This window comes from Nipponia nippon, unplaced genomic scaffold, assembly GCF_047370975.1.
Source record: "Nipponia nippon isolate SJK-2023a ecotype South Korea unplaced genomic scaffold, ASM4737097v1 scaffold_2, whole genome shotgun sequence".
In the NCBI taxonomy this organism is placed as follows: Eukaryota; Metazoa; Chordata; class Aves; order Pelecaniformes; family Threskiornithidae; genus Nipponia; species Nipponia nippon.
Genome location: NW_028262336.1, coordinates 1,176,004 through 1,198,907, shown reverse-complemented (window position 1 = coordinate 1,198,907; position 22,904 = coordinate 1,176,004). Strand labels below are relative to the sequence as shown.

Below are 22,904 nucleotides of genomic sequence, written 5' to 3'. Positions count from 1 at the left end.
GAGGGGCGGCCTCACCAGTGCCCAGCACAGGGGCACCATCACCTCCCTGGTCCTGCTGGCCACACCATTCCTGATACAAAATCTTCCCTAGTCTTGTATTCCTAATGCCTCTCAAGTTTCACCTAATACTGAAGAAGTTAAGAAGAGGTCATTCCTAACAACATCAGCCTCAGTTACAGAGAAATAATGAGAAAATAATGGAAATATTCCCTGGCCATGCAGCAACCCCAGAGGCCCACCTCAGGGCTGCGCAGATGACCAGGCAGCAGCAAGAAAGACCAACCACTCTCCCTTGAGCGCACAGCAAAACTACAGTAATTAAAAGGTATTTTTGCAAATGGTGGGTTCTTGGGTCTTCTTTCACAATTTCCATGTTGAGCATTATCTCAGTTTATAACTACATGGGAAGGCTGTAAGGCTATTTTCTGTAATAAAGCCTTGGCATTCAACGCCAAGTTTCTCCTCAGCAATTATACAAAAGAGGTTACTTAATTCCACAGCAGGCGCAATCAGGTCAGCTGAAGGTAAAGATGGATCCAACACTTCTTTACAGTTTGTTTCTTTATTCAGTAAACATCTAGTTACAAGTTCCACAAATTAAAAAAGTGGGGGAGCTGATCGAAGAGGGGTTTGGGGGGGGCCCACAGGCTGATCCAGCTTTTTGTTCTGCTCCTCCCTTCTCTAACGCACACATCTTTCTGCTTCTCCACAGCTGCACCAAGGAGCAGGAGGGGAACCGAAGCCTCTGTCCCCGTGAGGGGACCGACACGGGGTTCTAGCAGAATTCCCTCATATTTTCTTTCACAGGGGACTAAACACAAACTTCAGAACCAGCCCAACCCAGCACAGAAAGAGCGGAAAGGATGGAAGAGGCAAGGTGGCAGCTCCTCACGCCCACCACTACTGGCGGGAAGAACAGAACCAAGGGAGAGCAGAAAGGGAATGGGCATTTAATGCGTTCCTTGCACATCAGTGAGATTCCCCACGCCCCACTGCAGCACCCGAATGGGGCAAAGAAAGAGCAATGCAGAAGATTAGTTGCTTTGTTTCGATTCTTAAGTGGGAGGGAGGTTAATACTAAATTTGAGGAGGGTCCAAGTGGTGCTTTGAAGGGGCTTCAGAGTTTCACTGTCTGTACCTGGGAGGAAGGGAAACGGAGAACATAAAGAGTAAGTGGTGACCGAAAAGCAGCACAGAAGACAGACAGAGACGTGTTTAAACCTCATGTCTGGACTTCAAAAAAGGAAAAAAGTCCCTTTTCAAGCGCTAGATCATATCCCAGTGAACCCTATTGAAAATGCAGCAGAGCAGACACCAGCGCTTCCCGATATTCCCAACTGGATTGACAGCACATGGTCTCTCAGTTCCATACAATGACAGTACAAACACTCTTACAGATTGTGATCCTCCCTCGTTTCGTACCATCAGTTAAGGCTGACACCACACTTTGATGACAAAGCCAACTTCAACAGCTTCCACCTTCCCGTTCAGAACAGCGTTTCCTCAAAACTCCCACCTCCCCCTGCTCTCTAGATTAAGGGGGAAAACCGAATTCCAACCAACACTTCAAAAGAATAAAGACTGGGGCAACGGGGAAAAAAAAATAATCATCTGGCTAAGAGGCAACCGTGCAGTGGAAGAGGAGGAAAAAAAACTTTGTTAAGACTTACAAGAGCGTGTAGGTAGATCTGGGGGTGGCCACGCTGCACCCCCCACAAGGTCTGCTCTGGGTTCACCAGTCATAGCGACGGGACTGTCTGGAGGGGGAATCCTCAGGGCCCTGGATCGCAAGACGAGTCCCTTCAGCCCGACGGCCGCTGCCGCCCTCGTGACGTCGGTAATCCAGCCCCCGCTGCGGTCGGAAGCGGGACGTCTCTCGCCTCCACTCATCATCAAATGCGGCTGCATCACCTAGGTAAGGACAGAGCAAGCTCAGACGGGGAGGAGGTGGGGAAGCGGCACCTGGGTTTGCCAGGAGGAGGACAAGGACAGTACTCACTTTCATCCATGTTGATGTAGTCCTGCCTCTCCTCCTGGTCACCCGTGCGATGGTTCCGGGACCGCTGCATGATGTGGGCCCGCTCCCTGATGTGGTGTCCAATCGACATTTGTTCCAAGCCACTGTCCGAGTCCCTCACGGTCCGTCTAGTCTCACGGATCTGAGGGCAGATTCCCATGTGGGATCGACATTTTAATTCATTCCCCCAGCCCCATAAAGCACTCCGATTCTTGCCTGCAGTATTTCAGTCACATTGCGCTGCCACCACTCCCAGGATTTCAGACGCAACATAATGATGAGGGAAAAATGGATTCCCCCCTGCCAGCACTTCCCATCCCCTCCCAGTGGCCCTCGGCACGGTTCAGTGAGTCACAACACGTTCCTCGAACTGCGACTGACTGCAAAGTGCTGTGGGTGGCCAGCACCGAGCCACCAAGCAAAGTCTGTCCACCCACAGCAAAACCAGCAGCCTCGTGCTGTAAAGACACACTGCAGCCTCCTCCTTACCCCGCCAGGTGCTGAACGCATCTCTGAGGTCTCCTGATAGACTTTGGGCCCATCACCCAGGTTGGAATAGGAGATGACAGTTGAGGAGGTAAACGTCTGGCAGTTAGCACCACTCGTCATATGCTCCTGCAAGAAGAAACGGGGAATGGTATAAAGAAGGCATGGGAGGGAAGAGGAGATGGCAGTTAATTCTCCCTGTACAACAAAGTAGGAAGAAATTACAATAGGAAGAATATAATCCCCACGGGTCCATCTTTCTGGAAAATACGTCTTCCTGTTAACTTAATTCTTGTTTCTTGCTAAACAAGTCTACCCCCACGCTTCCTTCCTCCCCCACCTCTCCTCCCTGCCCTCAGCGTCAGGAACAACCTCTCTATCACTCCACATCGGTCAGCGAGCAAAGCCGAAAGCCTCTGCCACCTTGGCAGCTCGAGCAGAGCCAGCACTAAAGCAGCACAATCCGACAGGAGACCTTAGAGAGGAGGGCAGGAGCACCCTCAGTACTCCCCTCGATACAGACTGGCTTAGGGAGGGTTCTTACCATGTTTCCAATCATGTCGTTCATCATCCCAAACATATCTATAAAGCCACCTGCCTGATAAAGAGGAAAAGAGAACACAAGAATAGTCAGTTTGGAAAGAGAGGAGGAGAGAACAACAAACTATCTGCAAGAAACAAACAACTGCTGCCTAAGAAGAAAAAAAACTTGTTCTTTTCCCTTTCTTTTAGTAGTGCAGGGGAAAAAAAACAGGATTTGGGGTTGCCGTTCTCTCCATTCTCTCAGGTTGCATTGCCCAAGTGTTCTGGCTCTCCAGATCTCTGCACACGGCAAAGGTTGTTCTTTTAGTTTGGGTCTGACTCCCGATGAGCTGGGGTTTGCGAGTCCAGGCACTCGGCAAAGCTAAGAGAAGTCGTCTCAAGTAGGCACTCACGGGGATCTTAACTAGAAGACAGTCATCCTCGATGATGTTTTCACCTCATCCCTGTCAAGTCTTAATTTAAACCACAAGGAAGTTTCCACTGATTGTATTCTTTCTAACATAATAACAAGTTTTCTTATTTTCCCTACGAACACCTGACTTTTTAATCTTGTAAAGCTAAAGGCTGCAGTAATACACTGGGCCAGCAGGTCTCACAGGTTAATTGTGCAATACGTAAACAAAATTACTATGTCAGTTTAAGCTTGCTGATTTTTTTGTTTCCTCAAGTAGCCTCTTGTTCTCGTTTCCAGCAGAGCAGCACGCACACGCCATGTTATTAACCTTTGAAGTCTATCTGTTTGTGTTCTTAGCAATCCTTCTCTGAGCTACGACAACTCCAGGATGCTTAGTCTCTTTGCCTCACTGAGGCAACCCTGCAGAGCAAAGCAGCCGAAGCTGCTGGATCTGGAATAACCTATTTCCACTCTATTATTTTAGTAGGTGATGGAGATCAGCACGCTCCAAGCACAGCGTTCTCGCATACACGCAGTCATTCTCATTCCAGTCCTGTTCACCTGAAGCATTCTGTTGGCTTTTCCATCCGCCACCGTTGGCAAAGGAGGTTCAATAATCACCTCTGCCTACCGACGGCTAAGTCTTTTCCTTGCGTTGTCACAGTTCCTCCATTACCTCCAAACAGATCCGCAGCTTCTTTTCAGACATATGAGGTTATTAAGAGACTAGCTGCTCTTGCTGGATATTAACTGTCCCAATTCCTATGAAATATGGTGCTGTAACAGCTTTAGGGCTCTTCTCTGGTCAAGGTGCAAGTACAACCTCCCCATATAAACAGAGTCAGAATCTCTGCTCTAAAACAGCTCACGGACTAGATTAAAACTTTAGCAGGGAAACAAGGGAAAGGCCCGCAGTCATATAACAACTCAATGAGAGAGGGCCAAGAGAAACCAGCTGTCTCCAGGTTCAGTTCAATACCCTCTTCCGTATTCCGTTTACTATAAATCCAGAGCTCATTCCGGTCTCTTCGCACCTTCCCAACCCTCACTATCCCTTAGGATAGAGGGCCTTGCTCACAGATGGCTACATTTTAGCACCGGTTGCACACAGCACCAATGAATCTCAGTATGGGGCCGCTACTCGGAAAGCCTCTAATTTGACCCAGAAAAACAGAGAACTTACCATGCCAAGCATCCCAAAGGGTGAAACAGCTCCTGCCTGCCAGGACAACAGAAAAACAGAACAGAGTATGACCTTGCAACGACCAAACACTAGATCCTCCTCAGAACACCCTCATCCTTTTCAGAAACAGAACTGGGAACGCTCAGGCCCAACAAACAGATGAAGAAAGCGCCCCACTGACTCATGGCGGTTCAAACCTTATCACCCCTAACAACCAGACAGAAGGTGATGCTCCTGAATTTCTCCCAGTTATATTGATTTATGTCCTTGGGAAATAACACGTATGTCTTCCCTTCCTCCCATTCAACCTAGAAGACAGCTGGGTTCAACATATTAATGCACGTGGAGTAAAGAAAAGGACAACACCACCACGGCTTTAGAGATTAATTCTGCGCCCACCAGCCGCGCGAAGGCAAGGGGCGTGCCCAACCCACTAACGGTGGAAGACAGAAGATAACGGGTTTTAAGTTTAAGAATTCCTATCTCGTACTCAGCATCGTACTTTTACCTGCATCGTACTTTTACCTGCATCCTACGGCCAGCCTGGCGAGCCCCAGGTGTGGTCCCATCAGTGATGCCAAGGAGCGGGCCGAACCCGAAACTTCCAGAAAGCATGCGGTTCATGTGCTGCCGGTGGATGGCAAAAGGGTCCCTTTCGGAAAGGTTGAGAGAACAACGGTGAGGAAGGGACGACAGAAGACAAAGCCCCGCATAATCCACCCAAGACTTGGGAGTTGCACTTATGGAACTCTACGTTCCTTTCCAAGCTGAAAATCCAGAATCCCAAGAACTCCGTGTTGCTTACGGTGATCCCTGGGGCTGGAAGGGACCTCTGGGTCCCATCTTATTCCTTGTAAGAGAAGGTATTACACCACAGAATCCCTCTCAGGCATTAACTGACGGCTGTTGAGAAGTAGTTTGGTGTTCTGCTCCCACTAATGCTTTAGGGCCAAGTATGGCCAAGGCCATTCCAGAACCTCACTGCTCTAACAGATGAAAGCCGCTTCTCAGACCTGCAGTCCAGGTACCACCATCGTTTCCTACTCATTTCCTCTTGTGCCATCAAAACCCTTTGCGTTAACAGCTCCGCAACACAATCAACCCTTCTAGAAGAGCAGTGCTTAATTTTGCTGGGAGGTGCCCGAAAACCCTCCTGGCTGCAAAGAGAGGACTACGCGTAATGGGACCAGAGAGCAGGCGATCCTAAATATCGTCCTCTCACCCCTCTGCAGACGTGCGCACAAACGCAAGACAAACCTCCGGAACAGACTGCGTGGCCTGACATCGCGCGACATCCCTCCGCCCCAAGTAACCCGCGTCTGCTATCTTCCTACAACGTTATGCGTACACCCATCGAGAGGTTGAGACTGCATACAGCTTTTGCAGATTTGAGAGGGAGAGGGAACAATAACTGGGGTCCCGAACTGGTTTTCCTTCCTTTCTTTCTTTTGCAGCCTCCACTTTGAGGGCCGTACGCACTCACACGTCCCGGAGGAGCAAGGAGAGAAAAAGGAGAAGGACAAACGGTCACAGAATACAGTAGCCACAGTAAAAAAAGTCTGGGAAATATCATAGCACTTCCCTGCACATCTCATAGTCTGCGCTTATCCCTCCTGAGCGTGAATAACCTCAACAGTGTATAATATTCCGGAGAACACAAAAGCGCCTACTACGAACCAATACTTTTCTGTCTCTGCTGGAAATGCTTCCCCTAATAAAAGCTAGACTCATACCTGCCACATCACTGAGAGCACACAGTCGCTCTGTGACTAACTGGGACAGCGAGGCCTCCTCTCCTGCCAATTTGTTTACAGCTGATTGATGAAATTCTTCCTTATTACCAATTTTATAAGCAAAAACCAGGCCCTATTCTTCTACGTAAATTAATTCCACCAAATTCCTAGTAGTGCCATGCTTAACATAATCAAATTCTTACTGTATCACAGTCTATTCCTTATCCGCTTTGGCGAGGACTGCCAACTTCGTTTCCCTGCCAAAATTTATCAATAGCATCCAATTTCTGGCCTGTGGACAGAAACAAAAACCTTCAGTAAAAGGAATCCCAGGAAGAGTTCTCGGGACCTTTGTGAGATTTCAAGGCTCGTATTTCTAAACTACTTGTTGTCTTCTCTTTACTTAGTTCCTTACAACTTCACAACTGCTTTAGCAGTCTCCTCCAGCTCCGTTAATGACTTCCTCTGCAGAACAGCAACAAACGCTGGACGGAACGGTAGATTTTATCTACCTGAACTCAAATCCTATGTTGCATAAGGAAAAAAATTAAAAAAAATCCTTACGCAAAGAAAAAGATGAGCTACTCCAGCCCTCTCCTCCTCACACAGCTGCGGTGCCTTTTGGCCTACTTTAATTAATTACGCTTTCCTCCAGGACCAGGCTCCAATATTACAGAAACCAGACCAACGCAAACCAGGCTGTTCCCTGTGCTGCCCCTCGAGAGAAGGGCTGTGTTTCCCCCCCCCGATGCCCACTGCGCTGCGGTATTTCCCGCAGCCCCGCGGGCCCCTCTGCCCGCCTCTTCGGTAGGGCACACCTGAGCCCCCGCCGGTCCCCCGGGGGTGGTCGGTGCTGCCGTGTGTCCCCCCACCCCGAGGATGCCCAGCTCGACTCACATGGCAAACATGGGGTCCTCCGGCTCGCCATCCCTCAGCAACCGGAACATGCTGCCCTCGGGCGGGGGCGGCCTCTGCGGAGAGGAGAGGAGGGGGTGAGCACAACCGGGGCCGAGCGGTGGACCCGGCTGCCTCCGCCGCGCCCTAGGCCGCGACTCTCCCCCCCCCGCAACCGCCGCGGCGCTGCCGGTCGCGGTCCCCGCCGCCGCGCCCCTGCCCCTGCCTGCCGGTGGGTGCCGAGCGGCGGGCGCGGCCCTTCCCCTCCCGCGGCAGCCGGGGCGCCCTGGGCCCGCTCACGCCTCCGCTCCCATCGCGGCCCGGGACCGCGCTCGCCCCCGCCGCCCCGCGCATGCGCGTCCGCCCCGCCCCGCCGCTTACCGGGGAGCGGCGGGGGAGGGGGTGGGGCTAACGGGGGGACACGCCCCTCGCCTCGCGCCGCCGTCGCCGCCCCCTGGCGGCGGAACGGAGGACGGCGGGGAGGCCCCCGGGGGCCGCCCGGAGCCCCGGGCCCGAGGGCTCTGCAGGGCCGGCCGGGGAAGGCCGCCCCGGGCCCCAGGGCTCGCAGCCCGAACGGCGCGGCTTCGGCAGGCTGCCTTACCGGCTGGGAGGCCTCGGCGCGGGTAACGCCAACCGGCCCCGGTGCGCGGCACCGCCTGGCGCGGCGGGGAGCCAGCCGCAGCTGGCGGCGAGACAAGGGGCCATTGTGCAGAGGCGATGGCGGGCGGGCAGCACTCCCGCCTCGGCGCGAGGAGCGGCGGTCGATGGGCGCGGCGAGCGCTCGAAGGATCAGAACGCGAGGGAGCGCGGTCACGGGCGCCTCCGCCGCGCTCACCGGCCGGTGGACACCGGGCAACTCACCGGAATGACAACCCCAGTGGCCAGCGACCCGTTCGGTCACTGCCAGAGCCCGCAGTGGCCTTGGGGCCACTGCGGGGACGGCACCCAGCCCAGGCTTTCCGCGCAGCACAGGGGGCACCGACAGATCCGGCGGCCGGCCTGCGCCGAGAGCGCGGACGGCGTACGCGCGCCAGTGCTCTGCCTGGCGGAAACAGGGAGGGGGCTCCGTGAGCCGGCTGCGGGCTCCCACCGCCACCGGGAACCAGATGGGGAGCACGGGTAGCCGGTGCGTGCTCCCGCAGCGGTGGCGGGGAACCTCCGCCGCAGAAATCAGCGGGGCGACAGCCTCAGTCCCCGGGGAATGCCGGTTGCCTTCAGCCACCGCCGGCTCTGCTGGGTTAGAAGGAAGAGCGGACTGACTCGTTCCCGCTCGAGTCCGGCGCAGGCTTCCTTAGCCATGTTTTAGCCGAGCGTTGCATCCCGCCCGCGGCGTGCAGGAGCCAGGCTAAACCCGTGCCAGAAGACTGGAAACAGCAGGTTGCAAGAGGCGGTTGAGAAATCCAACGCCTGGGTTGTGGCAGGAGCCACGTCCTTGGATTTTGGAGTCTGACAGAGTAAAACGAGCCGGTAGCGCGCTTTCCGTGGTGGAACACATAGGGGACTTGGCAATGCTTGGAACTGCCGAAACACTCTCCCGTCGCCAGCTCAGAGCTGATCTGCGGGCACCGAAGTTCATACAGAGCCTCTGCCAACGCTGCCTCAGCCTCTCCGCCTCTTCTTTTGCAACCCCGAATCATCCTTTGGCGACCGCCAGTCTGGAAAGCCTCTCCTGCTTGGTGTGTTTCCCTTTTGCTCTGCGGCTCCCCTGGGGTTTGATGAGAGTACGCGGAGCTGACCTCGAGCGGCAGGATTCAAAGGCAGGTAAAGAGCTCCTTGAGCAAGAACGTAAGCATCTTTTTTTTTGTTGTTTCTCTTTTTCCCCCCGATCTGGGAGAAAATCACTCGCTGTCCCCCAGATACCAGTGATCCTCCCGCTCCTGGAACGTCCTACAGATGGTGGGACTTCCTCAGTTTTTTCCAAATACCAAGTCAGGCGTCGCTGCCTTCCAAACGCAGAGACGGGGAAGGAACAGAATGGAGTCTGGAACAAAATACTACTTTGCGGATCCTTTTTCTGTCCCTCGTGCTGCTCTTCTGCAAGCGGCCTGCGACCCAAAGGGCTGAGTTTACGAGACTGGGGGCTGAAGCTGTGAGTCTTACTGGGGATTTCTGTAGCCTTAGGGGCAGTCCTTACGCTTGATGTTACCAACGCCCGCAGTACCAGGGATACGAGCACTTCAGCAGCTCTTGAGGGACTCGAGCTTGCAAAGAAGCGGGCTGCTGGCTAACGCTGGGTGAAACCCTGGAAGGAGGAATTGGAAACGGCACCGGTTTTTCTGGAACATGGACAAGCCCGCAGTTCTGAGGAACGCAGAAGCTGTATCCCTGCGCTGTTTGTAGGAGAGGTTTCTGTAGAGCACTCACCACGTCGCGTCTAACGTGCACCAAAGGGGCGGCCATTTGCCAGGTTAGAATAACGAAGCACGTGAGGGTGTGAAGGAAAAGCATCTCGCTCCTGCCACAGCCTCTATTTAGGCCGCTTCTGTTTACCACGTAAAAGCCGTTAACTACATCTCTCCAGTTTCCTTCCTTTCTTTTTTTTAAGCTGCCCAGGTTGTGCTGGAGGCGGTGGAGGATGGGGGAAGGGGAGGAAGAAGGAGCTCAGCGGGGACCCAGGAGGAGGTGAGCGAAGGGCAAAATGGAAGAGGGGTGAATGGCGTCGCTGCTCTCAACTCCACCTTCTCCCGCCTACCGCCGGCTGCTGCCGGGCCACCTCCCCCCGGCATCCCCATCGCCCTCAGCGGCACGGCCAGCCAAACCCGGGGCGGCCACGGTGGAAGCATTTTAAAAGCAAACCCGGTGTCATGTGGTGAAGGTAAATAAAGAGTACGGTGAAAAATCATGCCTCGTTACCTGCTGCTGTCAGGGACCGATCATTCCGGCCGGGAAGACAGAAACAGCTTCTTAATGCCTCCAAATGTTCCAGGGCTCTTGTGGACGCCTGTAAGACAAAGAAAACCTCGTTATCACAAGTCAGAGCTACCCACAGCCATTTCCTCATTGGTTCCCTTCATCTGTGCCTCTTACGTAATCCTCGCCCAACAACAAACTCTGATCTCAGATGAAGGGCACCCTGAGTGAAGGACAGCTCCGATCTGATCCTCAAACGTGACAGTTCGTGCTTGGGATGCCGGAGCCGGCTTGTGGTGCCTGCAGCTTGCCTTGCGCGGCAGCGATTACTTTCAGAATATTTTGCTCGTGTTAAGAATGTGTCTGTCACACTGTGAGCGAGAACCGCGACCTCCATCTGTGCTGCGTTAGCAAAGAGAGGTTCACGAAAATCACAATTCAAAACCTCCCTCCCCTTTCCAATCTTCTGACGGGCTGCAGCACCCCTCGTCGCTCTCTTCTACTCCTCTGGCTTCCTCTCATCGCCTTCCCTACCCTGCTTCCCAGCCCTCCGCAGTGCTTATTTAAATGTGTTGCCTCTCAGGAAGCCATTTCCCAATGCAAAGTTGGCTGGTGGTTGAATTCTTGGGGTATTTCCTCTTGACTGCAGGATACAGCGTCACAAAAGGAGAACAAACCCGATTATCTGCCTGGGTTTGTCATGGACACGGGACAGAAAGATGAACAGTGTGGATTAAGTACATAAATGCATTCAAACGCATTCCCTCTGCACATTGAGACCTCGCTAGCTTCACTGTAAGTAAAAGGACAGGTAGTTTCTGTCTGTGAATTCATGTAAATCTAAGAAAAGTTAATACAAATAGACAACCTTCTGCTCGTTTGTTGTTCAGCAACCAGTTTGGAAGAGTTTAGGAACCGCTGATGAGTTAGCTCACAAAATAAAAGTCTCGAAATACCCAGTATGGTGTTTTGCTCAGAAAACAGCTCCGAGTTAGTTCAGCCTTCAACATAAACTACAAAGTCCCCGCCCCGAATACAGTGACAACACCAGCAAGGTATTGCAACAAAACACATCGATATTTGCTTCTAGGTGCACGCACCCTGCATCGGCTAGAAGCAGAAAAACACAGACCGCGTGTGAAAGCCCAGGCACACACGCAAGCACGTGCTCGCGTATCAAGACGCACACATGCAAGCTTAACGCGTGCCCCAGCAGAAAAGCGCCGTGCTTTCTACGCTCACAAAAGTAAATTCGTGTAACAGAGAGAAAATATCACCGCTGTAGACAAATAGGGATGGACTGCACCTAAAGACAGGCGCGCGCCTGCATAAACACAAAGCACAAACAGCGTACAGCACAAAAATTGTAATTTCTCGTACAGAGAAAATGACATTCATATTGTTCTCTGGGCTGCAGAGAGACATGCATATTGTCTGGGCTCCCAAATGATGACAGATCATGCAACTTCTGCACCTCCCTCATTTCATCTAAGGACATAAGACTGCGAAAAGGATGGAATATATTCTGCTGAGTTGGCAAAGCAACTTGAGGCAAAGATGACAGAACGTACCGAAAAGGGACTCGCATCTGCAGACCGCACAATGAGCACACTCGCGTTTGCAACAAAGGGGAAAGCGCAGATGGGAGAGGGGAGCGGAGAAAAGCTGCGCATGGAGCCGGCAGACGAAACGCAGAGCGGCAGAGAGGAGCAGAAGACATGGGGAAGAGGTAGGTGAGAGGGTTGAAGGATGCCCTCGGGGCTGAAGTCAAGGGAATCCCACCATCGGGATCTGAAGAGCAGGAAGAGTTGGGATAGAGAAGAAGGCATGCCACAAGGCACAAAGAAGAGTTTCACATAGGCTTTAAGGGGAAAAACATACTCGATGCAGGCCTGCAGGGCAAAATGGGACCTGTGGAAAATGAAGGGGGGGGGAGGCACGAGATGAATTTTGTACGCGGGATAAAGGATGTCGCAGAGGGAAGCCAAGGGGAGGGCCACGGGAAGAATGCTGCCAAGAACACAGGTAGGAGGCAAAAGCTGAGAAGCAATGGATGAGGTCAAAATTGCAAAGACGACGCGGTGGGGAGCGTGGAAGGGAAAATGTGAGGCTGCACGCTGCCGGTGCTGGGGCAAAGGGAGAGGTCACAGGTGGCACAGCAGCCTGTGGAGCTGACCGAGCGGCCCCATCCTACAGGTTGTTGGAAACGGGCTTCCCTTGCACAAAGAAGGGTTTGTTTGCATCTGTGGGTGTGCCGTCTCTGTCAACACCGCGCTTCGGGCACAGCGACATCACCGAATATAATCCTCGCTTTCTCCCCTCTAGGATGTCGTGTCAAGGCCTGTTTGTGCATTAAGGTGAAAACGTCTCTGCCAAGGGACGCGTGTTGGGGTAGTTTTGCATTTTCAGTAGCTGAGCCTGTGAAGGAAAGGATGAAAAACCTGGATTGGTGGAGAGAACATTAGAGCCACGAGCCACGCGTCTCCTGACAAGCAGAAGCAGAGAGGAACAACATCTGGCCACTTTATAGATTGTTTTGGCTCCTATTTTTGGGCGTAGCTCCAGGAATTAACATTTTCTTCTTGCAGACGAGAGGGGTACTTGAACCAAACCAGGGCTTGAATGCCGATAGCAGCTACGCCTGAGAAGCTGGCCAGAGGGGCTTACGAAACAGAAGGCGGAAAAAAACCCTAATGCATGTATTTTCCTGCTTTGTTATTTCGGTACTAGTCTAGAGCCGTGTGTCTGGGTTACACGACAATTTCTTTGGGGCAGGCACTATGCACTGTTCCTAGCTAGGAAGAACATAGATTAGTCAGATCATCCGAGAGCAGCAGCTGTAGCTGCGGAGGAGATGAGATGACAAGGTGGGGACCTCCTACCTCCCTGCCACGCAGCTTTTCATTTACCCAATCTCCTTCATACTTTCCTTCAGGAGAGATGTACTTATTACCCTCCCTGTTCCACAAGCACCGATCGCTTTCTCTATTAAATGCTTAAACTGAAACACGTTCAATTCAACTCAGAGCACCAGGTCTAAATCCAGACGTTCCACGGAGGCTCACTGAGTTTCTATCAGAAGGACATGAAAGGCTCGTGTACCTAAATAAATTTTCCAGCCGGATGGATTAATAACCTTGCCTTGTACCTGTGAGAATGGCTGCGTACACGTGTACGTCCGTATGTACTCCCGTGCGTGCTTCGTTTTGTACGGAGGCTTGCAAATGCATGCAGATTTTTTGCGTGTGCCTGTGACTAAGAGTGGGACAATATAAATCTGGGAAAGGTAAAGGGCGTTTAGTCATCTGGGTCTGCTCAAGCTGATAAACAACGGCCTGAAGCGCGGCTGTAGGAACATCTGTGTAGTTAGCAACGAAGCCCTGCAGCTGCAAGGCGCGACCTGCCATTCTGCAAAAAGGCCTTTTGCTTAAAAGGAGACTCAGCGCTGGGTGCCGAGCCCTCTCAGCGGGCCGCCCCCGCCCGCAGGCACCGCCAAACGCCTCCGCGGCCGGCGGGGGCCGGGCCCGGGCTGGGGCAGGAGGCGGGAAAGCCCCGGTTCGCAAGGGCGGCGGGCAGGGCGCTGCGGCGGGCGGCAGGGGTCGGTGTTGCACGCCGTCTGCTGCCCGGCCGGCCCTCCCTTCGCCCCGCCTCGCCGCCGGAGCGGGAGGCCGGGCTTGCCCCTAGCCAGGAGCCTCAGCGAAGCACCGGAAAGGCGCTGGGGAGGGGCACCGGTCCTAGCACTGCCGTCGGCCCGAGGGGGACACCGGGGTGCGGCCCCGCGGGGAGCCCCGCTCAGGCCGCCGGCTGCGCACATGGGGCTGCCCCGGCGCTCGGGAACAGGCCCCTCTCCTCACCAAGCCGCCCCACCGCACCCCGTCCCCAGGAAGGGAGGCCGAGCCCCGGGTGGAAGCCGAGCCCCGGGAAGGGACGCGGCGCTGGCGACCGGTGCCGCTGGCAACCGGTCCCTCGCGCGCCTTCCCCACCGCCCCACGTGCCAGCGGCCCCTCCCTCCTCACTGCACCCCCCCACCCACCAGAGCGCCCCCCCCAGCAGCCAATAGGAAGCCTGTTGCCAGGCAGACGGCTCATTTGAATGGCCCAATCAGACGCCCACCCACCGGTCCCGCCTTATATGGGGAACGGGGATGCGCTCGCTAACAGCGCCCTCCCCCCTCCCCATGCCCCGCCCTGGGGCTGGGCAAAGCGCGGGAAAAGCAGCGCGGGTTCCCGCGGGGCGGAGGGGTGGCGGGAGGAGCAGCCCCACCATCGGGAGCGCTTCCAGGGGGAGGGAAGGACTGCGGGGAGGGCGGGCAGCTGGAGTGGAAAATTCCAGGCAGGAGGCCGCGTGAACCGGGCCGTCGCCCGCGCTGCCCTCCCATACGGCCCCGCTCCCCGTCCGCCCCGGGTTCCTCCGGGAGGGGCGGCAGGGCCGGAGGGGCTCGGTTCTCCCCCGCCGCCGCCGCCACAGCCCGCGGAGAAGAGCGGAGCGGGGCTTCCCGTCCTTCGCGCCCCCGCCTGGCCTCGACGGGCCGGGCGGAGCGGGCGGGGGAGGCGGTGCCTGGGTGGGGGCTGCCGGGCGGTCGCTGCCGGGCGGTCGCCGGCCCTTGCGGAGCGCCCAGCGCACATTGTTCTGGCGGCCGCGCTCCCCGCGGCGAGCTCCGTCCCTCCCTCCCTCCTCCGCCTCCCGTCCCTCTCCCCTCCCTCCCCAGGTCCCTCCTTCCCTCGTCACCGGCCGCTGTATAAATCCCCTTCCCCGCCGTATTTCCCCCCCCCCGTTACCGCGGGAGACCCTGGTACTTTGGCCCCCGGGGCAGGAGCCCTCCGCCTCCGGATCGCTGAGACTTTGCTCTTCCCCCCCCCCCCCCCCCCCCCCCCCCGTGGGCTTCCCTCGGACGGCTTCCCACCGGCTTCGCCACCCGGGGACCGGGATGTCGGAAAAACGCGTCGAGGAGGCGCCGGCGGAGCTGAGCGCGAAGGTGAGATTTTTTCCCCCCGCCTCCCCTACCCCGGGACCGGCTCCGTTCCCAACCGGGGCCGGGCGGGGGGGGTGAAGGGCACCGGCCCCGCTCACCTCACCCCGGAGCCGGGACAGCGGCGTCTGAGGTACCCGAGCGACGGGGGGCGCGCGAGCGCGCGTTCGGCTCCGCTCGGCTCGGTTCGGCTCCGCTCGGTTCCGCTCGGCTCGAGAGGGGGCGGGGGAGGGGGGGGGCATGGCGCCGGCGTGTCTCCTGTCAGGGCGGGAGGCGGCAAAAGCCGTTAAAGGGGAACGGTTTTAACGGCGGCGGGGCCGCCGGGATGAACGGCGAGTTGTGTGGACACAAAGCGCGGGGTGGCGGCGGGGCCGGAAACGCCTCGGTCGTACGGACAAGCTTTTTTTTTTTTTTTTTAATAAATTAAATTCTTCCGTACTTCTGGTTTCCACATGTGCGTTGTCTAAAAGTAGCTCTGACGCGTTTTCTCTGCTTTATTTTTTTTGTCGGGGAGGGCAGATTTAACGCCTGATACGTTCTCTCTCCTCACCGTTATTCCACATCTTTAAACCCTCTTTGTTTAAGCGTCCCAGTCTTTTTATTTTCTTGCCGCTGACCACCGGCATGGCTTGTTTTTCTTCTCATCTCGCGTGTAGGAAATGAAAGAAAAGAAGGAAAAACTTGAGGAGAAAACAGTCCACAAAGAAAAGAAGAAGGAGATAGTAGAGGTGAGGCCCTTCTAGGGATAGATTTAAAGGCGTCGGGGAGGGTTTTATAAAGGGTGGTTAGCCTGGCTCGCTCCGGTTAATGAATATGAAGGGAGCATGGGAGATGAAGGAGAAGGACAGGCCAGGGGAGCTCGTAAGGGAGAGGGGCAAATGAAGAGCGAGCTAGAGGGTAATTGTGGAGAATGAGCCTTGAAAGACTTTGCATAGTCAGCATGGCCCAGCGAGAAGGGGAAAAGAAAGGTCAAGGAAAGGAATGGAGACAAGGGGGAGTCGGAGTTAAGAGAAGGTGGCACAGGAGACGCGGTCCTGCGCCTACTGAAGTACCCTGAGGTGCGTAAGGAATATATGTTGAAGAAGGCGGGGGGGTGGGGGGGTGGGAACAGATTGATGAAGGTCAGGCGGGATCTGGAAGCAGATGTGCTATGAGCATAGGCTAAGTTGTTAGCCCGTAACCAGAGAGACATTCTGATTGTGGGGATGGCGGCAGCCTGGGGAGATGTAAGCATGTGGAAGTCAAGGAGGTTCATGTGGGTGGGGAGGGACTGGAAGGATTGGTTTTGGAAGGAAGGCTGGTTGGGAGGAGGGTTCCGGCTGGGATGGTGGGAACGGCGGTGTCAGTAACGGTGCGGAGGTCACTCGATGGAGTCTGAAGTGGCGGGAGCTGTGGAGATTGTTCTTGCACTTGCAGCAAAGAGCACGTGGGAATGTCATCCTGATGCCAGTTTCTGCTCTGACCAATTTGTTTCACTCAGGATGAGGAGAATGGAGCAGAAGAGGATGAGGAAGAGAATCCTGATGATGTGGATGAAGAAGAAGGTGGTGATGAGGATGAAGGTAGGAATAATTGGTGTAGGGAGAGTGGGAGGAATCAGGCTGTGGGGGAGTAGAAGGTCATGGAGGGAAATTCCTCCTCTGAGCCCTCTGACTGTGAGATTACATTCCCTTAAATGCTACTTCACTTAACCTGTGATTTCCTCTCTTGTTGGTGTTTAGAAGGAGATGAGAACGGGCAGGAGCAGGATGGTCATGCAGAAAAACGATCTGCAGAGGAGGAAGAGGTGAGTGATGGTGTGAGAGTAATGGCAGTGAGAAGGAGCGAGGTTACCTGCTATGTGCTGACCAGATCCGCACGGATGCCGTCGCCGAGCATCCCAAATTGGAGCTGTCCACGCCTTAACTGTGACCGTCAACAGAACGGTTGTGTTGGGCACTCAAAGATCCTTTAAGGAGGAGTGGATTTAGGGTGGGCCAAACAGAGGTTTCCATAGGGAGGAAAGAGCGGTGGTAGGAATTCTGTGGAGAAATGACGTGCCTTGGCGTGGTGACTGTTCGATGGCGACCTCTTTTCTTCCTCTCTGTGTCCCACGTAGGATGAAGTGGATCCAAAGAGACAGAAGACAGAAAACGGGTCTTCAGCTTGAGTCCTCCCCTCCCATCTCCTCTATTCCGTCCATCTCTCCTCCTCCATTCCAGCCTGTGCTTGCACTGTCCGTTAGCCTCTGGCTTCACACAATCTCAGATGAGGAAAGATTAGAAATGCTCTCAAACAGGGAAGACAGCAGTTTCCTTCTCACCCGAAGATCTGTGACGTTCCCCAGCTGAAATTATTCCAGTCCCCTGCATCCTTTCAGCTGTGCCCCCTTTACAAATGAGCCTCTTCCCTCAAGAATCTCCTTGTTTCCCGGGGCCTGGTACGTAGCCCTGCCAGGCTCTTCACATGGCGAGCGCCTCTCTTTCCGTTTTCGCTTGCCCTCCTTTTTTTTCTTGACAGCTTCTGCTCCCCAGACCTGCTGTCAGATACCTGCCCCGAGCCCAGGAGGCTGTGGGCACAGAAAATGGTGCATTTTCCAGTCCTAGGCCTCTTCTCCTCTACTTCCCTGTTGAACCCTGAGAGACAAAGAATATTACAAGCAAATAATGGTTCTATTAAACCACACGCGGAGACAGAATTTATTTTAAGCTTTTTTTTTTCCCCCTCCAAGTTTACATGACAGCAAGCTGGCCCTTGTGAATTTTTCAGAAGATAAGGGTTGTTTTTATATATGAATTTCACCTGAACTGCGTATTTTTTTTAATTTGGAGGCTTTTTTAAAAACAAATCAAGAGCGAAACAATTGGGGACCAAACTTTGATTTCCATTTCTTCCCTTCAGGTTTTCTTGTGACCGTTTTTTGTAAATTAAAGGCAATACAGCCACGGCATTTTCTATGGCACAGACATCACGAGGATGATATAAATATATATATTGTTTTCAACTAGCACTGTAAATAAAAGCGTTTAAAAATAGCTCAAATGGCTCGCGTCGACGCTTGTGTCTGTACGTCTTGGGTTGTGTTCCGATCAGATCGATGGAAGTTGGCTTGCGGAAGGACGTGGTGGCTTGACCCGCAGCAGGTGGAGCCTGAAGTTCGTCAGGAGACCTGCGTTAATTATTCGGAGAGACCAGCACGCGCGGGTCCTGCTCCCGCCCTCTCGCACTGCGGGGACAAACACGAGATAACGCTGCAGGGCTGTCGGGAAGCTCTGGAAACTGCGGAAAGGGAACGCAAGGCTGCCGGACGCGGCCAAGCGCCGCTCTAACCCTGCGCTGCTCCGGGCGCGACCCACGCAGCCTCAGGGAAGTCTTTGAAGAGAAAAGAGCTTCAGTTCTTTGTCCCACCAGAGAGATCTGGCAAACATTTCTCTTTTTATCTTTGCAGACCTTTAAAGTTGCTGTTAGCGTTTCTTCCTTTTTAAACCTCGTGCTTTGGCAAGCGTGCGACGAGCCGGCGAGCTGTAAATAATACCGACTTCTGTCTGAGCGTCGGTGGCGCTGTGCTTGTCCAACTGCGGCAGCAGATCCCATACTGGAAGCGCAAACGGTTGCTCGTCTCCGGAGGGGCAAAGCGTCAGCCGTCGTTTTCTCCCAAGTGTCCGTGTTTGGCTGCGGGGCGCGGAGGGACGCAGGCGTGGTGCCAGCGGCCCTTTCCCACCCGCGTGCGCCTGCCTGGGGGGATCTGGACCCATCTCGGCCCAGGGGCCACCGCAGCCCTGGTGCTCCTGCCCCGGCCCCTTCCCTCCTTCCCAGCTCGGGGTCGGGGAGGGCGTTTGGGCCCTTCTCCTCCAGCAGGGATGGGCCTGGTTCAAGCAAACCCCTCTGGTCCTGGGACATCCCCGTCTCCAGCTGCAGCCGTGTGCTGGGCTCTGCCTTCAGGGGCCTTCGCAGCGGGGTGCTTGCAGCCGTGCCCTCTCTCTGCCGCAGCCGTGTTCGCCGCGGCCCCGTCCCGCCCCGCAGAGCTCCCTCGGCAGCTGGGGCCGCAGCCAGTCAGGGTGCTGTCCCCTGGTGAACGGCATTTCAAAAGCAGGTAGCTGCTGCCTGGGATTGCCTTGCAACACCCCTCCCTGCTCCCGCCCGCCTTGGGCACTGTTGTCAGTGTGCTGCTTCAACCTGCAGGTGCGCTTTTGCAATTTTGTATTCCTACTATTGCTCCATTTAAAAAAAAAAAAAAAAAAAGTGATGGATTCTAGTCTCCGTTCAAGATACTTTGCCACTGGAGCAAGTCCTCAGGACTCCTCCAAACTTTCCGCTGACCAGTCACATTTTACTGTTTGGTACCGAAGATAAATTATGAGCGGACGATACAATCTCCGCAGAGGCCTATTACAGTTGTCACGCTTCTTCCCCACCACTGCAGCAGTGCCTGACTACGAGTAGTGCAGAATGTGCTTGCGAAGCTGCGGAGAGAGAGAACTCCATCTCTGCTTTCTGTGTGGATGTAACACCGGTACCTCTGCCTCTATCCAGCCGGTCACCCGGAAGGAAGCGAGGCAGCATCCGATTGTTAGGCCAGCACTAGTGATGGGAGCAGCCATCCCTCATTTCTTCTGAAGGAAACACTGAAGGACAGAGGGGAGTGACAAAGGGCTGCCGGCCAGGTTCCCCATGTCCCTACGGACCCCTTGGCTCCACAGGTTCTACTAGCTCTTCCATCTTACTCTGTTTTATTGAACACCTTTGTCATCGTCTATGGATAGAAGATACAGCTACAGACACAGAAACACTTAGAAGAATGTCTGCTTTGCTATTTTTTCATCTTGGTGACCTGCGGGACATCATCACTGACTTGAGGTGAGGGCTACAGATAACATAATGGGAAATCGCACAGTTTCTTCCCTTTCCTTAGATCTGCAACGATCCATGCTGTATCCGGCGGTATTTTAGCTGACAAGGCCATCACAGCAAGAAGTTGCATAGTTGCACAGAAAAAGGTGAGGATACAGGGTTCTGGACGGCACTTCATCTCAAGCCTGCATGTGTGCTTGATTTGCATCCGAACTTGAAGATGCTTTTTATCATTCATTCTAATTCTTCTTCCCCAGGAAGATCAACGGTGCCGTGCTGGTGTCATCGAGGTAAGAACAAAGCCCATCTTCACCTCAGAAGTGATTCCTCAGATGCCATTCAGGGGCCTTACTCACCTTTCTCGGCTCTGTGCTAATTCTCCACTCACGTCATTTCATTCCCGTGACCACCTGTTAACCGCATCCTCAGCTCCCTCAAGTCTCCCTTCCTTGCTTCCGACGGCACCTGCTCCTGGCAGCTCTGGTCCTGCCAACCCAATGGCACCAGAGGTTTCCTTCTTTCTCCTTCTCCTCTGGGGCTGCTTGCTTTGAAAGAGTTGTGGAGGTGGCACAGTCATGTTCTTGCAGGCTCTGCTACGCTTCTCCCTAGACTGACAATTTCTGCTTCCGACGGCCCTTTTGTGTGGTATAGAAAAGCAAACGCAGACACCAATGCAAAGAGCAGGTAGAGCTGCCCGCCAGGTCTTAGCTGGGTCCCTGTCCTAGCTCGGACGAGCGAGTGACCCCTTGCTCCCCGGGCGGGACCACCTGATGGCTGGGTCCTGGACCCAGCAGGGCGGTGAGCTTGAAGGCTGTGGCTGTGGCGGGGGATGCCGAGCCTGCCGGGACAGCGCTGGTAGGATGTGAGCTGCCCCTTGTTGGGTAACGGTGCAGGCGCAGCCTCCTGAAGAAGACAGCTCTGGCTGCAGCGGTGAGCTGTGGGCGGCAAGCATGAGAGGAGGCAGCCGATCTCTGTGTTGGGTGAATAAAACCAGTTAATGCTTCTGGTTAAGCAGAGCAACCTGACCTAGCTTTGGAGTCAGCTCTGCTGTGACCAAGGGGCTTGGGCTAGAGATCTCCAGAGGTCCCTTCCCGCCTACATCTTTCTGCGATATATGAAGAAAGAGAGGCCTGCCATGGAAAGTTTGAGGCGAGTCTGAAGATATTTTGAAGTATTGAGCCCAGAAACGAATGCTCTTTGCATCTTATAGCTGTCACCTCCTCATTTCCCCCTTAGGCAAATGATCCCCTCCTCCCAGCCTCTTTGGTCTTTCACACCAGTTTTAAGCCAATAAATGAAACAAGACCGGCACAATCAAAACCATCGCACGGGCAGAAACGTGAACCCTCCTTCAGACCTGGAAAAAGTGAGCCCTCCAGGCGCTGCTGGTCTGGGAGGAAAACCCTTCTTGTTTCAGGAAAGTCCATAATCACCCTGTTGTACTAGCTTTAAAAAAAATAGTGAAGATTAATTACTTCTCCTCCCCCCCCCCCCCCCCCCCTTCCTCTGGGATCAGGGGCTTCTTTAGGCCCTGCCATTAGGAGATGCATGGCTCAGCCGCTTCCCCTGCGCCATATGGGAAACCGAAACAACTTGCCTTCCCAGATCCTTAAGGAGTCCGTGTACTTTTCCCTCCCACCTCTCTCCCTTATTTCAAGAGCGGAGTCAAAGACAGACACGCTGATGGCTGAGCCAGTCTGTGTGTTTTCTCAGGGAAGAAGTCTGTGTTTACATGTGTGGGCTCAGACTGGGGACATGTTGCAGATGGACAGGACTGGAGCGCTGCGTGTCAGCGGATGAGTTTGACGTTTGTTTCCTGGTGAGCTCTTACGTTTTTAGCAACACGGAGAGTCGCAGGGGTGAGGAGAGACCTAAGGTGCTAGTATCCAAGGGTCTCAGCCACCCAAGATGGCGTATGGACCACGCGTGGTGCCATCAGGTACAGCTTCGTTCTCGTGGGAGGCTTTTTCTATCAGAGACAGAAGAGGATGCTTTCCCATCTCAGGCTGTTCGGGAAGCCTGAGTCCCAGCTGGAAGCATCCGTGCACAGCAGTAGCTCCTTAGCTGAGCCTCAGGGAACTGGGATATCAGAGCAGACAAGCTTCACCTTGTCAGGTGTACCTGTGCAGGCAGGCTATGGCAGATGACCAGGTGACTTGCCGCAAATCACCCATTAAAGAGGACAGAAGAGCACGCGACCCACGTACATGCCGTGGGTGATATCTAGCTGATGCTACTTGTCATTGGGGGGCTGTAGGAGCCACGCGTTCGACAGATCTCCAGCGTTTTTTATAATGACATTGATTGCTCCCATTCTCTACCGTGTATCTTGAACACTTTGTCTCAAAAAGTCCAGCTGAACGTTTCCGACGTCCTAGTGGGGTTCAAGATGCTTTATTCTCAATTTAGTCGCTTAATCCATGAAGCGGTGTCATAATGTCAGCAGGGTGTTTGGCCACACGTCCTGCAATGAAGAATCTCGTCCCTAAGTCCAAAATGTTTACTGGGGCTTCATGCATCCAAGATGGAAGATCCTAAAACCAGTAAAGGCTGTAAGATGTAGGAAAAATAGGCAGCGTCCAGAGCTCTGTGATTACGCATGCCTGCCAATACCTCTCTGGCAGCTCAGGTAGAGTCATGTCTTAGACTTTCCCAGGTCTTACAGCAATTGATCCATCATTTTGGGACGCATTTATTAGGCTGCATAATTTGTAATGACAATTTTCAAAAAGACCCTTACCCGCAGCGTCCTTCAGCAGCTTTTCTGTTGTTGCACATCCAAATGACTTCACCAAAAGGTCTTTGCTGGCAGCACTCCACAGCACAAACTCAGGCAGTGCTCGGTTAGGCTCGTCCATAAGCACACCAGAAATCCCACCTGAAAACTTACAGCTAGTTGCTGTTTTCTTATGTGAAGGACAGTTTCTTAAATGCTACTTCTAAATTTTCTCCTATGTCGGATCCAGTCTTGAAAACAGCTGAGGCTGTCGTATATGGCCCCAACA

The 22,904-nt window shown here is 54.2% G+C and overlaps 2 protein-coding genes across 5 annotated transcripts; one reads left to right on the top strand and one right to left on the bottom strand.

Annotated features, from left to right (window-relative positions):
• Window positions 1–543: 543 nt before the first annotated feature.
• MLF2 (myeloid leukemia factor 2) lies at window positions 544–15,297 on the bottom strand. Of its 3 annotated transcripts, XM_087756242.1 has the most exons (10): window positions 15,171–15,297; window positions 10,104–10,191; window positions 7,254–7,327; window positions 5,149–5,275; window positions 4,624–4,659; window positions 3,048–3,101; window positions 2,507–2,632; window positions 2,000–2,159; window positions 1,671–1,911; window positions 544–1,138 (listed from the first exon to the last, which is right to left on the bottom strand). In XM_087756242.1, exons 3-9 carry the CDS (start codon window positions 7,301–7,303, stop codon window positions 1,733–1,735), a joined length of 732 nt encoding a protein of 243 aa, XP_087612368.1. In that variant the 5' UTR covers window positions 7,304–7,327; window positions 10,104–10,191; window positions 15,171–15,297; the 3' UTR covers window positions 544–1,138; window positions 1,671–1,732. The 3 variants fall into 3 exon arrangements, with proteins under 3 accessions (XP_087612368.1, XP_087612367.1, XP_087612369.1); XM_087756241.1 differs by lacking the exons at window positions 10,104–10,191; window positions 15,171–15,297 and adding an exon at window positions 7,477–7,632; XM_087756243.1 differs by lacking the exons at window positions 10,104–10,191; window positions 15,171–15,297 and adding an exon at window positions 7,481–7,596.
• Window positions 14,934–18,083, top strand: PTMS (parathymosin). 2 transcript variants are annotated; one of them, XM_087756246.1, is made up of 5 exons: window positions 14,934–15,075; window positions 15,726–15,797; window positions 16,550–16,631; window positions 16,791–16,855; window positions 17,168–17,358. In XM_087756246.1, exons 1-5 carry the CDS (start codon window positions 15,028–15,030, stop codon window positions 17,216–17,218), a joined length of 318 nt encoding a protein of 105 aa, XP_087612372.1. In that variant the 5' UTR covers window positions 14,934–15,027; the 3' UTR covers window positions 17,219–17,358. The 2 variants fall into 2 exon arrangements, with proteins under 2 accessions (XP_087612372.1, XP_087612371.1); XM_087756245.1 differs by lacking the exons at window positions 14,934–15,075; window positions 15,726–15,797 and having other exon boundaries at window positions 16,560–16,631; window positions 17,168–18,083.
• Window positions 18,084–22,904: the final 4,821 nt, after the last annotated feature.

Excerpts from the sequence above, each read along its gene's own strand:
- MLF2 (XM_087756242.1), bottom strand. The coding sequence starts at position 7,303 with ATGTTCCGGTTGCTGAGGGATGGCGAGCCGGAGGACCCCATGTTTGCC. Across the intron at positions 4,660-5,148 it reads AGGCTGGCCGTAGGATGCAG|GCAGGAGCTGTTTCACCCTT; the intron begins GTAAAAGTACGA and ends TTGTCCTGGCAG. Across the intron at positions 1,912-1,999 it reads CTACATCAACATGGATGAAA|GTGATGCAGCCGCATTTGAT; the intron begins GTGAGTACTGTC and ends GTCCTTACCTAG.
- PTMS (XM_087756245.1), top strand. The coding sequence starts at position 16,560 with ATGGAGCAGAAGAGGATGAGGAAGAGAATCCTGATGATGTGGATGAAG. Across the intron at positions 16,632-16,790 it reads AGGTGGTGATGAGGATGAAG|AAGGAGATGAGAACGGGCAG; the intron begins GTAGGAATAATT and ends GTTGGTGTTTAG. Across the intron at positions 16,856-17,167 it reads GATCTGCAGAGGAGGAAGAG|GATGAAGTGGATCCAAAGAG; the intron begins GTGAGTGATGGT and ends TGTCCCACGTAG.